This window comes from Bombina bombina, chromosome 4 (assembly GCF_027579735.1).
Source record: "Bombina bombina isolate aBomBom1 chromosome 4, aBomBom1.pri, whole genome shotgun sequence".
Classification (NCBI taxonomy): Eukaryota; Metazoa; Chordata; class Amphibia; order Anura; family Bombinatoridae; genus Bombina; species Bombina bombina.
In genome coordinates this window covers 834,391,977-834,406,677 of record NC_069502.1, presented here as the reverse complement: position 1 = coordinate 834,406,677, position 14,701 = coordinate 834,391,977, and the positions used below count along the sequence as shown (strand labels likewise).

The following is a 14,701-nucleotide window of genomic DNA, read 5'->3' as shown; positions in this document are numbered from 1 at the left end:
ATATAGTGCATGCGCCTGTACCTACCTCTGTATGCTATCATTACAAACACTGCTGCCTCATATAGAGCATGATCCTCTACCTACCTCAGTATGCTCTCATTACAAACACTGCTGCCATATATAGAGCATGATCCTGTACCTACCTCAGTATGCTCTCATTACAAACACTGCTGCCTCATATAGAGCATGATCCTGTACCTACCTCAGTATGCTCTCATTACAAACACTACTGCCTCATATAGAGCATGCGCCTGTACCTACCTCAGTATGTTCTCATTACAAACACTGCTGCCATATATAGAGCATGATCCTGTACCTACCTCAGTATGCTCTCATTACAAACACTGCTGCCTCATATAGAGCATGATCCTGTACCTACCTCAGTATGCTCTCATTACAAACACTGCTGCCATATATAGAGCATGATCCTGTACCTACCTCAGTATGCTCTCATTACAAACACTGCTGCCTCATATAGAGCATGCTCCTGTACCTACCTTAGTATGCTTTGATTACAAGCACTGCTGCCTCATGTAGAGCATACGCCTGTACCTACCTCAGTATGCTCTCATTACAAACACTGCTGCCTCATATAGAGCATGTGCCTGTACCTACCTCAGTATGCTCTCATTACAAACACTGCTGCCTCATGTAGAGCATGCGCCTGTACCTAACTCAGTATGCTCTCATTACAAACACTGCTGCCTCATATAGTGCACGCACCTGTACCTACCTTAGTATGCTCTCATTACAAACACTGCTGTCTCATATAGAGCATGATCCTGTACCTACCTCAGTATGCTCTCATTACAATCACTGCTGCCTCATATAGAGCATGATCCTGTACCTACCTCAGTATGCTCTCATTACAAACACTGCTGCCTCATATAGAGCATGATCCTGTACCTACCTCAGTATGCTCTCATTACAAACACTGCTGCCTCATATAGAGCATGATCCTGTACCTACCTCAGTATGCTCTCATTACAAACACTGCTGCCTCATATAGAGCATGATCCTGTACCTACCTCAGTATGCTCTCATTACAAACACTGCTGCCTCATATAGAGCATGATCCTGTACCTACCTCAGTATGCTCTCATTACAAACACTGCTGCCTCATATAGAGCATGATCCTGTACCTACCTCAGTATGCTCTCATTACAAACACTGCTGCCTCATATAGAGCATGATCCTGTACCTACCTCAGTATGCTCTCATTTCAATCACTGCTGCCTCATATAGAGCCTAATCCTGTACCTACCTCAGTATGCTCTCGTTACAAACACTGCTGCCTCATATAGAGCATGGTCCTGTACCTACCTCAGTATGCTCTCATTACAATCACTGCTGCCTCATATAGAGCATGCGCCTGTACCTACCTCAGTATGCTCTAATTACAATCACTGCTGCCTCATATAGAGCATGATCCTGTACCTACTTCAGTAAGCTCTCATTACAAACACTGCTGCCTCATATAGAGCATGATCCTGTACCTACCTCAGTATGCTCTCATTACAAACACTGCTGCCTCATATAGAGCATGATCCTGTACCTACCTCAGTATGCTCTCATTACAAACACTGCTGCCTCATATAGAGCATGATCCTGTACCTACCTCAGTATGCTCTAATTCAGTGATTTTTAACCTTTTTTTTGCCGTGGCACACTTTTTTACATTAAAAAATCCTGTGGCACACCACCATCCCAAAATTTTAAAAAAATCACACATTGTAGCCTAATACAGCACATATATATACACATATACACAAACACACACATACTGTATGTATTGTGCTGTTATGCCATGCCTCCTACAAACTACCCCTGCACTGGGAGTAAAAAACAAGCAAAGTTTAAAAAATATGTCACACTGTTGTCAGTCTGCCGTGGCACACCTGAGGATCTCTCACGGCACACTAGTGTGCCACGGCACACTGGTTGAAAAACACTGCTCTAATTACAATCACTGCTGCCTCATATAGAGCATGATCCTGTACCTACTTCAGTATGCTCTCATTACAAACACTGCTGCCTCATATAGAGCATGATCCTGTACCTACCTCAGTATGCTCTCATTACAAACACTGCTGCCTCATATAGAGCATGCGCCTGTACCTACCTCAGTATGTTCTCATTACAAACACTGCTGCCTCATATAGAGCATGATCCTGTACCTATCTCAGTATGCTCTCATTACAAACACTGCTGCCTCATATAGAGCATGCGCCTGTACCTACCTCATTATGCTCTCATTACAAACACTGCTGCCTCATATAGAGCATGTGCCTGTACCTACCTCAGTATGCTCTCATTACAAACACTGCTGCCTCATATAGAGCATGATCCTGTGCCTACCTCAGTATGTCCTCATTACAAACACTGCTGCCTCATATAGAGCATGCGCCTGTACCTACCTCAGTATGCTCTCATTACAAACACTGCTGCCTCAAATAGAGCATGATCCTGTATCTACCTCAGTATGCTCTCATTACAAACACTGCCGTCTCATATAGAGCATGATCCTGTACCTACCTCAGTATGCTCTCATTACAAACATTGCTGCCATATATAGAACATGCTGCTGTGCCTACTTTAGTATACACTCATGACAAGCACTGCTGCCATATAGAGAGACAGCGCTGCGGAATATGTTGGCGCTTCATAAATAAAGTATAATAATAATAATAAACAGATACTTAAAGTGCTGTGGACTCTACAGCTTCTTGTCATATATATACAGTGTTCCTGTGCCTACCTCTATATGGTCTAACGACAAGCACTGCGGTCATATATAGAGCACGCTCCTGTTCTACCCCAGTATGCTCTCATGACAAGCACTACTGCCATATATAGAGTGCGCTCCTGAGCCTTGTCTCATGACAAGCACTGCTGCAATATATAGAGCACACTGCTGTGTCTACTTCAGTATGATCTCATGACAAGCACTGCTGTCATATATAGAGAACGCTCCTGAGCCTTCCTCAGTATGAGCTCATGACAAACACTTGTCCTGTATATTAACGGTGCTCCTGTGCCTACCTCTGTATGGGCTCATGACAAGCACTGCTGCCATATATAGAGAGTGATCCTGTGCCTACCTCTATATGGTCTAACGACAAGCACTGCTGCCATATATAGAGCACGCTCCTGTTCTACCTCAGTATGCTCTCATGACAAACATTGAAGCCATGTATAGAGTGCACTCCTAAACCTACCTCAGTATGCTCTCATGATAAGCACTGCTGCCATATATAGCGTGCGCTTTTGAGCCTACCTCAGTATGCTTTCATGATAAACACTGCTGCCATATATAGCGTGCGCTTCTGAGCCTACCTCAGTATGCTCTCATGATAAACACTGCTGCCATATATAGCGTGCGCTTCTGAGCCTACCTCAGTATGCTCTCATGATAAGCACTGCTGCCATATATAGCGTGCGCTTCTGAGCCTACCTCAGTATGCTCTCATGATAAACACTGCTGCCATATATAGCGTGCACTTCTGAGCCTACCTCAGTATGCTCTCATGATAAACACTGCTGCAATATATAGCGTGCGCTTCTGAGCCTACCTCAGTATGCTCTCATGATAACCACTGCTGCCATAGATAGCGTGCGCTTCTGAGCCTACCTCAGTATGCTCTCATGACAAGCACTGCTGCACATATAGAGCATGCTCCTGTGCCTACCTCAGTATGCTCTCATGACAAGAACTGCTGCACATATAGAGCGTGCTCCTGAATCTACCTTTGAATGCTCTAACGACAAACACTGCTGCCATTTATAGAGCACGCTTGTGAGCCTATGTCAGTATACTCTGATGACAAGCACTGCTGTCATGTATAGAATGTATTAGTTGGTGTTGTACAAATTAAGTGCACTAGAGTAAAACATTGTGCAATGCAAAGTGCCTAAAAAAACAAACAAAACCATGTTTAGATATTTTGTATATAAGAAATTGGCAACATGTGCAATAGCAGATTGGTTGGTACACTATGCATGGAGCTTACCTACCAATAAGCGCTCTATACGCACACAGATTCACAATGGCCATGAGCACAGTGCCGATCTGGTCAATAACAACAAGAGTAAAGCAGGATTTATAAACTGTGTAGTAGAGACTTCTGTACATTACCAATATACACCAGAGGCGGAACCTTTTCTTTTACAAGATACGATGAGTCCACGGATTGCATCCTTACTTGTGGGATATCGCCTCCTGGTCAGCAGGAGGAGGTAAAGAGCACCACAGCAGAGCTGTATATACAGCTCCTCCCTTCCCTCCCACCCCACTCATTCTATTTGCCTGTGTTAGTTATAGGAAGAGGTAAAGTGATGTGTTAGTTTAGATTCTACAATCAAGAGTTTATTATTTTTAAAATGGTGCCAAAATGTACTATTTTACTATAGGGTGTAGCCGTATTCCTTGCCAGCCTCTAGACTAGAGCTACAGGTGGTTTTAAAGCAATGGGAACTGGTGGGGTTTTACCCGCACTGTGCCTCCCCATACTAGTGCTGCCCTTTGTATCCTGATGGTCTTAGCAGATATTAACTAAGGCCCCTTTGTGTCCACAGAGCTGCTGGAGGGAGAAGACCTCTTGATCCTGTGGACCTGCTCAGGCTGTTGATCAGCACTGAGGTAAGTGCAGTTTTTTATTCTGAGACACTGGCTAACTCAGAAGGCACTGTGTCATTATAAGTGGTTGGAACGTGAGCCCTGGCAACAAGTAGAAGGGCCGTTCTATAAAAATGTGTGTGTGTCACAAGGGGGGTTACATTAGAGGCTAATGTTATACCTATTGTGATCCTACGAAAGGGGCTTAATTCAGGGGCTGGGAACATAGCTGCAGTGTGAATGCTTAGGGCTATGGTGCCTCTGTGTTAGACGCTGGCGTGATTTTGGCTGCATGTTTTTCTTTGGTCTCTGTAGCAGGGGTTAAGAACCGGCTTTTATTGCCGCGAGGTGAACTTCACAGATATGGAAGTTCTTTGCCGCGTGGAGTTACGGCTGATGCGATGCCCACGATGGGCGGGACTTGCTTTGGCGCGCTGTTAGCCGTGCAGACTGTCTTGCTTCCGGAATAGACTAACTCACGATGAGACCGCATGGTAGTACACACACGAGCGGTCTTAGGCATTTTTTCTGTCAGATTCCTCTGGTTCCTTGTCGAGTGTGGTCGGAAGACCGTGGGGGCAGGTAGGCGCCTCAGCAGAGCTGTGGCGAGGTACTGACATAAAATAGACAGATTTTTTTGATTGTTGCCTTTTGCAATCGTTAATACATATTTAAAGGCACAGTAACTGCCTGTTTCCATATATTCTGTGCTTGTTAACCCTTTCAGGCTCTGACTAAATTGTTTATGCCTGTTTTTAAAGGCACAGTAGCTGCCCAGGTTTAAAATAATCTGTGCTGCTGTTTTTTTCTATGCAATTAGCTACAAATTTGTGAAATAATTTTCAGACCAATTTGCTTCTTGCTTTCTGTTATGATGGAAGACGATATCCAAACTGGCCGCATTTTTCTAAAGCTCCAGGAGAAGAAATCATAATCCGCCGGTTATGGTTCCACAACCACAGTAACCTCTACAAATACGACTGGTATCGTATCCTTACACTACCTGCAAACTAAACCAAGGTATTGTGGCTGTATATATGACCCTTGAGAAGGAAAAGGACAATTGAGGCCTGTTGCGGCGGCATACCCACAGGCAACGTTCCCCCCCGGCTCGCTGGGGTAATCTGCCAGAACTGGTTATAATCACAGCTTCATCTGATATAAGGCTCACTACTTGAACTAGCAGGGGCAGATCTTACCATAACAATGCAGCAAGGAATCGTAATGATCGCTACCGAACCCACGGGGGCTGAAATCCATCCCGCTACTCCGGACCTCCTAAGCGCCAAACTAGAGGCCTTATTTCAAGCCCTAATAGATAAAGCGCCATCTGCACAAGAGTTGCAGTGTCTTATGAATAAGGTGCCATCAGCATGTCCGGCAGCACTGACACCACAAACTGCTTTGACATGCAAGCCCTGCATACCCACGGAGTCCGGAGAACTTAAACTGTTTAGCATACAAACGACCGAGGACTCCTCACAGCAATCCAGCTATCAACCGTCACCCTCTCTGACAATCTTGGATGATACCCGAATCCTGAAAGTTACTTACCTCCTCCCTTACTCCGGTTATCAGGAGCAGGAGAATACCACCTACTACCCGGTAATAGCTCCCGGCATCAACTCAGTAAAAGCTCAAGATTTCAATATCGCCTGTTTTGCCGGTGATGTGTGTGGAACACCTGTAAATGCAAGACCGCCTGGGAAACGGTCTGATATAACCCTGCAATCTGGAGCGATACCGCAAACAGAGCTGCCGCTTGTGGAGAGGGGGAAGGCAGAGATGCTGACCCGCTTGATATCAGAGGACCCTCCAGACGATGCCTTAACCTACACTCTGCAGATCGGTAAATCTAGTAAAACATACGGCTCAATTTGGAGATGGGGTCACCCAGGCACATCCTTCATGCAGCTTGGAAAGACAGCCCCGGTGACCAGAGGGGTTAACCCTGTTTCAACAACTCCTCCGGAGACTTCCAAGGCTAGGTACCCTATGCTGGAATACTCTGGGGGGTAAAAGACTTATTATAATGTTTGAAAATCTGGGTGTTAAATGCTGAAAGACACTAGATGATGGCTTTACCAAAGTACACCTTGCAAGACTCATATTATCCTATCTCGTATGTTCTTACTTGACCCGGGGCTGTTTTGTTTTGTCGTATTTATTTTTTAGTTAATATGGGTAAAGCACTCTATGCTTGGGAATATTATGACTCTGTTAGCGATGTATGGTAAAAGGCTTGGCTGTCCTGTATATGCACTGACTAGGTACATATAGATATCACATATCCTACTTTAAATCTGCGCATATGCAGGGGGGGGAGGATACTAACAGTTTAGGGGAGGCATCACTTGACTTCTGTAGATCCCTATAAGAAATTACCATCTTTTCCTATGATCAATTGATGGCGCATGCTACGCATTTTTATAGTGACCATTGGGGCGCGGCCAGCGGCCGGGGCGGCGCACAAAGGGGTACACATACATCCTACAGAAGCGGCATCAACAGAAACAGATAGTTCAGAGGCTAAATTGTATAGGCGATAAATGAACAGAGACACTGAAGCATTCCCCTGCAATAGGCGTTTATTTACATTAATGAGTTACTTTTCATTGTTCGCCAACTGTGACCTCAAAAATTGTACAACCATTGTGCTGTAAAACCTTCTCCAATACCTGCTTTTAAACACCTTCTCTATTAGTCACGGGTACCCGGAGTGTGTTATATTATTTAGATTTTTCCAGTTCTGGCTGTTCGCATCCACTTTACATGAATGTTTGTTTTAGCATGTTATTATAACACATCATTTTAGGATGCAAATTTTTGTTTGTTTTGTCTGTTTATAATGAATCCCTAGTTCTACAACACCTCTTCATAGCAGGTCCAAGAGTGGCCTAGCAAGCACAAAGGGAATGAAAATGAGTCCACTTGGAGACCCAACCAGTCCTGGAACAAGGGTAAACAATCCAAGAAGCCTGCTGCTGCTACAAAGTCAGCATGAAGGGTCGGCCCCCGATCTGGGACCGGATCTGGTGGGGGACAGACTCTTCGTCCAGGCTCTGATAAGAGATGTTCAGGATCCCTGGACACTGGAAATTGTGTCTCAGGGATATCAGTTGGAGTTCAGAAACTCTTCCGCCAGGGGAAGGTTTCTTCTTTCAAGATTATCTGCAAACCAGATAAAAAGAGAGGCGTTCTTACATTGTGTAGGAGACCTTGCTTCCATGGGAATAATACGTCCTGTTCCAATACTGGAACAGGGTCAGGGGTTTTATTCAAATCTTTTTGTAGTTCCCAAAAAGGAGGGAACGTTCCGACCTATTCTAGACCTCAAAAGTCTAAACAAGTTCCTCAGAGTTCCATCCTTCAAGATGAAACTATCCGTACCATTCTTCCATTGATCCAGGAGGGTCAATTTATGACTACCGTGGATCTGAAGGATGCATATCTACATGTTCCTATCCACAAAGATCACAAGTTCCTCCGTTTTGCCTTTCTGGACAAACATTTTCAGTTCGTGGCTCTTCCTTTCGGTCTAGCCACGGCGCCCAGAATCTTTACAAAGGTTCTGGGATCTCTGCTGGCGGTTCTCAGGCCGCGGGGCATAGCAGTGGCGCCTTATCTGGACAATATTCTGATCCAGGCGTCGTCTTATCAGCTAACAAAGTCTCATACCGACATTGTTCTGTCCTTTCTAAGGACTCACGGGTGGAAGGTGAATCTAGAAAAGAGCTCACTAGTTCCACGGACAAGGGTTCCTTTCTTGGGAACTCTAATTGACTCTCTATCCATGAAGATCTTTTTGACAGAAGTCAGAAAGTTAAAGATTCTGAATACATGCCGAACCCTTAAGTCCAATCCTCGGCCGTCAGTGGCTCAGTGCATGGACAAATGCAAAGAGTGTGGTGTACCCAAACGTATCCCACACCCATAGGGGGCGCCTCCTGGCCACTATAAGACCCTAACATCAAAAATTATTATTCAATTATAGAATGGTTATATCACCATAACACAGAAACAAAAGCAGAAAAAATAGTTTTATATATATATATATATATATATATATATATATATATATATATATATATATATATATATATATATATATATATATATATATATATATATATATATATATACACACACACACACACACACCAAAATAAAAAAAGAATGTCCATAGAGCCAAAAAACAAAAAGGATAATCCAAAATTGAAGTGGCTGCTCTATGTCATAGGACGGTCATCCTGATGAATCGTAGTCGGCAAATAAATAGAGGAACAGAGGCACCAACATGGCCTAGTATTGCCAGAGCATGTAAACAACAAGTGCAGAAAATGGAGTATACTCACAAGCAGGGCGCACCCATATGGTGCTATTGTAGCAGGCTGGAACTAAGCAGTGGTCCAGCTCACTGATCTCTACCAGCATAAATCCAAAGGGTCCTTGAGAGAGCCTGTTGATAAGTATCTGAAAGGACAAAGAATACTCTTTTGGACCAAAAGAGGTATGTGACTAATAAGTTGCACTTACAGGAGACAAAGCACCTCCAGGTGCAGTACCAGCAAACTGGGACCTCTCAGCCGCCCAGTGGACTGTATCACCACGAAGCAGGACAGTAGCAATCCCAAGCGAAATGCCCGAATAGCCAGCAAAAAGTGATAATAATGTATGGTGACAAGAACCATACAACAGCAAGTGTATATTTAAAAAACTTTATTTTAAAAAAGTGACGCGTTTCTCAGCCACCTATGGGCTGTTTTATCAGGCTATAAAACAACATTGTAACACACTTGCTATATAACAGGAAATGATTAAAGCACAATGATCTGATAGGTCAACCAATTAATACAATTAAAAACCTACACCTGTGTTTGTTAATTGGTAGTTAGTTGATATGGTAACCTCAGTATACAAACCTAACATGTAATACATAAAATATTAAAAATACAAATCGAATCAATACATGTATAAACTAAAATGCACATCAAATCATATATTAAGAGCCCAAACAAAAATATATACAATATAATATAAAACAGTTAAAATGATCAGTATTTCAGTAATTATCACATTTGGTAAATAGTGCGTCCAAAAACCCACAAACATATCAGCAGGGTCTTATATATACTAAAAATAGTTTCTTAATTCACTCTTTTTAGGCAGTAGCACACTATAGCTGAAACTCAATGCAAATGCCAATGTAATAATAATAGTCACTTAGTCCTAAAGATATATCTCTTATCAAGACGGTCTTATATTAGCATTTAAGCTTTAACATAGTGGAAGAGGGACCTATGCTTATATATATATTAATTCCTATTATAATCATTGAAAAGGATACATTGTTTTCAGTGAGGCCCATAAATTCTAATTACTAAATGTTTGTTACCGTGATCGCCATAATGCCCCGCCCTCCTGTGTTACCGAATGAGGTGTGTATCTTAGATCTAATCACAGAGGGATAGTGAAAAAGCCCAGAACTACAAAATAACCCATAACTCTACAAAGGGTGACAAAGCCCATATATGTTCAATCCCATTGTGATAGGCCCAAAAGAAAAGAACATGTTATCCACAATATGGCCCTTAGTTTCTAAACTAAATGTTTGCGATCATGATCGCCGATGAGACCCAGCCCTCACGTAAGAGCATAGGTCCCTCTCCCACTATGTTAAAGCTTAAATGCTAATATAAGACCGTCTTGATAAGAGTTATATCTTTAGGACTAAGCAACCAGTATTATTACATTGGTATCTGCATCGAGTTTCAGCTATAGTGTGCTACTGCCTAAAAAGAGTGAATTAAGAAACTATTTTTAGTATATATAAGACCCTGCTGATATGTTTGTGGGTTTTTGGACGCACTATTTACCAAATGTGATTATTACTGAAATACTGATCATTTTAAATGTTTTATATTATATTGTATATATTTTTGTTTGGGCTCTTAATATATGATTTGATGTGCATTTTAGTTTATACATGTATTGATTCGATTTGTATTTTTAATATTTTATGTATTACATGTTAGGTTTGTATACTGAGGTTACCATATCAACTAACTATCAATTAACAAACACAGGTGGAAGGTTTTTAATTGTATTAATTGGTTGACCTATCAGATCATTGTGCTTTTATCATTTCCTGTTATATAGCAAGTTTGTTGCAATGTTGTTTTATAGCCTGATGAAACAGCCCATAGGTGGCTGAGAAACACGTCACTTTTTTAAAATAAAGTTTTTTAAATATACACTTGCTGTTGTATGGTTCTTGTCACCATACATTATTATCACTTTTTGCTGGCCTTTCGGGCATTTCGCTTGGGATTGCTACTGTCCTGCTTCGTGGTGATACAGTCCACTGGGCGGCTGAGAGGTCCCAGTTTGCTGGTACTGCATCTGGAGGTGCTTTGTCTCCTGTAAGTGCAACTTATTAGTCACATACCTCTTTGGTCCAAACGGTATGCGTGTGTGTATTCTTTGTCCTTTCAGATACTAACCAACAGGCTCTCTCAAGGACCCTTTGGATTTATGCTGGTGGAGATCAGTGAGCTGGACCACTGCTTAGTTCCAGCCTGCTACAATAGCACCTTATGGGTGCGCCCTGCTTGTGAGTATACTACATTTTCTGCACTTGTTGTTTACATGCTCTGGCAATACTAGGCCATGTTGGCGCCTCTGTTCCTCTTTTTATTTGCAGGCTCAGTACATGGAGGCAATTGGATTGATGGTAGCAGCAATGGACATCATTCCGTTAGCTCGTTTTCATCTCAGACCTCTGCAACTGAGCATGCTCAGGCAGTGGAATGGAGATTATACAAATTTGTCTCCTCACATAGATCTAGATCAGGAGACAAGGGACTCTCTTCTATGGTGGTTGTTGCTGGATCATCTGTCCCAGGGGACATACTTCCGCAGACCCTTGTGGGTGATAGTGACAACGGACGCCAGCCTGCTGGGGTGGGGAGCAGTCTGGAACTCCCTGAGGGCTCAGGGTGTGTGGACTCGATCGGAGTCTCTGCTTCCCATCAATATCCTAGAGTTGAGAGCAATTTTCAATGAGCTTCAGGCTTGGCCTCAGCCAAATTCATCAGATTCCAGTCGGACAACATTACGACTGCAGCTTACATCAATCATCAGGGAGGAACAAGGAGTTCCTTAGCGATGACAGAAGTAGCCAGGATAATTCAGTGGGCGGAGGCTCACTCTTGTTATCTGTCGACAATCCACATCCCAGGTGTGGAAAACTGGGAGGCGGATTTTCTGAGCAGACAGACTTTTCATCTGGGGGACAGGGAACCCCATCCGGAGGTATTTGCCAACCTGATTCTCAGATGGGGCAGGCCGGAGTTGGATCTTATGGCATCTCGTCAGAATGCCAAGCTTCAGAGATACGGGTCCAGGTCCAGGGATCCTCAGGCTGAGCTGATAGATGCCTTGGCAGTGCCTTGGTCGATCAACCTAGCTTATGTGTTCCCTCCATATGCCCTCCTTCCCCGGGTGATTGCTCCTGAGTGGCCTTGCAGAACTTGGTATGCCGATCTGGTGGAAATGTCATCTCGGGCACCATGGAAGCTTCCGTTGAGGAAAGACCTTCTCATTCAGGGACCCTTCCATCATCCAAATCTAATTTCTCTGCAGCTAACTGCTTGGAGATTGAAAGCTTGATTTTATCTAAGCGAGGGTTCTGTGATTCGGTCATTGATACCTTGATTCAGGCACGTAAGCCTGTTACTAGAAAGATTTACCATAAGATATGGCGTAAATATCTTTATTGGTACGAATCCAAGGGCTACTCATGGAGTAGGGTTAGGATTCCCAGGATTTTATCTTTTCTCCAAGAAGGATTGGAGAAAGGGTTGTTGACAAGTTCCTTAAAGGGACAGATTTCTGCTTTGTCTATTTTGCTACACAAACGTCTGGCTGATGTTCCAGATGTTCAATCTTTTTCTCAGGCTCTGACTAGAATCAGGCCTGTGTTTAGACCAATTGCTCCTCCTTGGAGTTTGAATTTAGTTCTTAATGTTCTTGAAGGGGTTCCTTTGAACCTATGCATTCCATAGATATTAAGTTGTTATCTTGGAAAGTTTTATTTTTGGTTGCTATTTCTTCTGCTCGCAGTTTCTGAGCTTTCAGCATTACAATGTGATTCTCCTTATCTTATTTTCCATTCTGATAAGATGGTGTTACGTACCAAACCTGGTTTCCTTCCTAAGGTTGTTTCTAATAAGAATATTAATCAGGAAATTGTTGTTCCTTCCTTGTGTCCTAATCCTTCTTCTAAGAAGGAACGGCTGTTACATAATTTGGACGTGGTCCATGCTTTAAAGTTTTACTTACTTACAAGCGACTAAGAATTTTCGTCAATCTTCTTCCCTGTTTATTGGGTTTTCTGGGAAGCGTAGGGGTCAGAAAGCTACGGCTCCCTCTCTTTCATTTTGGCTGAAGAGTATCATTTGGTTTGCATATGAGACTGCTGGACAGCAGCCTCCTGCACGAATTACGGCTCACTCCACTAGAGCTGTGGCTTCCTCATGGGAATTCAAAAATGATGCTTCTGTTGAACAGATTTGCAAAGCTGCAATTTAGTCGTCTCTTCACACTTTTTCCAAATTCGATACTTTTGCCTCGTCTGAGGCTGTGTTTGGGAGGAAAGTTTTTTAAGCAGTGGTGCCTTCAGTTTAGGTTCCCTGTCTTGTCCCTCCCGTTTCATCCGTGTACTATAGCTTTGGTATTGTATCCCACAAAAGGAAGAAATCCGAGGACTCATCGTATCTTGTAAAAGAAAAGGAAATTTATTCTTACCTGATAAATTTGTTTCTTTTGCGATATGATGAGTCCACGGCCCACCCTGTTTTTTATGAGACAGGTCTTTATTTTTGTTAAACTTCAGTCACCTCTGCACCTTGGCTTTTCCTTTCTCTTCCTAACTTCGGTCGAATGACTGGAGTGGGAGGGAAGGGAGGAGCTATATAGACAGCTCTGCTGTGGTGCTCTTTGCCTCCTCCTGCTGACCAGGAGGAGATATCCCACAAGTAAGGATGAAATCCGTGGACTCATCGTATCGTAAAAGAAACAAAACTTATCAGGTAAGAATAAATTTCCTTTTTTCCCCACTTTCTGCAATGAGATTTTTTAAGTGAAAAATTTTCTGCAGATCATTTTGAATTTTTAAATTAAGCAGTTACAGTAAAGCACCAGCTCAATTGCAATGTGTTGAGTAACTGGAGAATAAAGCATTTTTTAAAGTTTTATAAAAAAAAAAGTGTTGTTTTTATGTCTTGAGTCAGTCAATAATAATAAATGCACTGCTCCATATTTGACTGTTCTCTTCAAACAGCACTTTGTTCTGGATGCACTTTGTTAAAGAAAACTTACGCAGTGCAGCCAGAGCACAGTGCAGTTTGAAGACAACAGCCTGATGAAGAGCAGCGCTGCAAAACAGCCAACAGTTCCTGAATGTGTCCCATTCTTCCTGCAGACATGCTGCATTTTCTGAAATGACATCTCAGATCACAGCATGTTCTGCCTTGGGGCAATATACTATCAACCCCTATGTACCTTTAAGACAAACAGATCACTGAGGTTTCTGGTTAGTTAATGTAAATATTATCCCATGTGATGACAAAACCAGGTGACATACATGTGACATCCTGCTTACCTCTGTGTGCATCAGGAAGGTCTGAGGTTTGGTTCTTGTCAGACATTGTCTTGCTCAGCATAAATGAATTTGTCAGATATTCTTAAAATGTTGTCCCCTTTACTGGCAAACACAGTGACGTCTATTATACGTGATCTTCACAGTAACAGGAGCCTAAACACAGAGAGAGAGAGACATGAGAGTCTCATGTACAGTTCGTTGTCATAGGGGTATACATTAAAGGGGCAGTCTAGTCAAAATTAAACTTTCATGATTCAGATAGGACATCCAATTTACTTTTATCATCAATTTTGTTTGTTCTAATCCTAGGTAAAGTCATATACTAATTTCTAAGCCCTTGAAGGCCGCCTCTTATCGCTGAGCATTTTGGCAGTTTTTCACAGCTAGAGGGGGTTAGTTCATTTGTGCCATATAGATAACAT

At 42.6% G+C, this 14,701-nt stretch overlaps 1 protein-coding gene across 1 annotated transcript in view; it reads right to left on the bottom strand.

Moving 5' to 3' along the window:
- The window catches only part of LOC128657187 (oocyte zinc finger protein XlCOF6.1-like), a 61,623-nt gene extending 47,197 nt beyond the window's left edge, over positions 1 to 14,426 (bottom strand). The window contains exon 1 of the mRNA XM_053711439.1: positions 14,280 to 14,426. Coding sequence (XP_053567414.1) covers positions 14,280 to 14,340 — 61 coding nt within the window. The 5' untranslated portion in view covers positions 14,341 to 14,426. The remainder of the gene's footprint in view (positions 1 to 14,279) is intronic.
- Between the last annotated feature and the right edge of the window lie 275 nt (positions 14,427 to 14,701).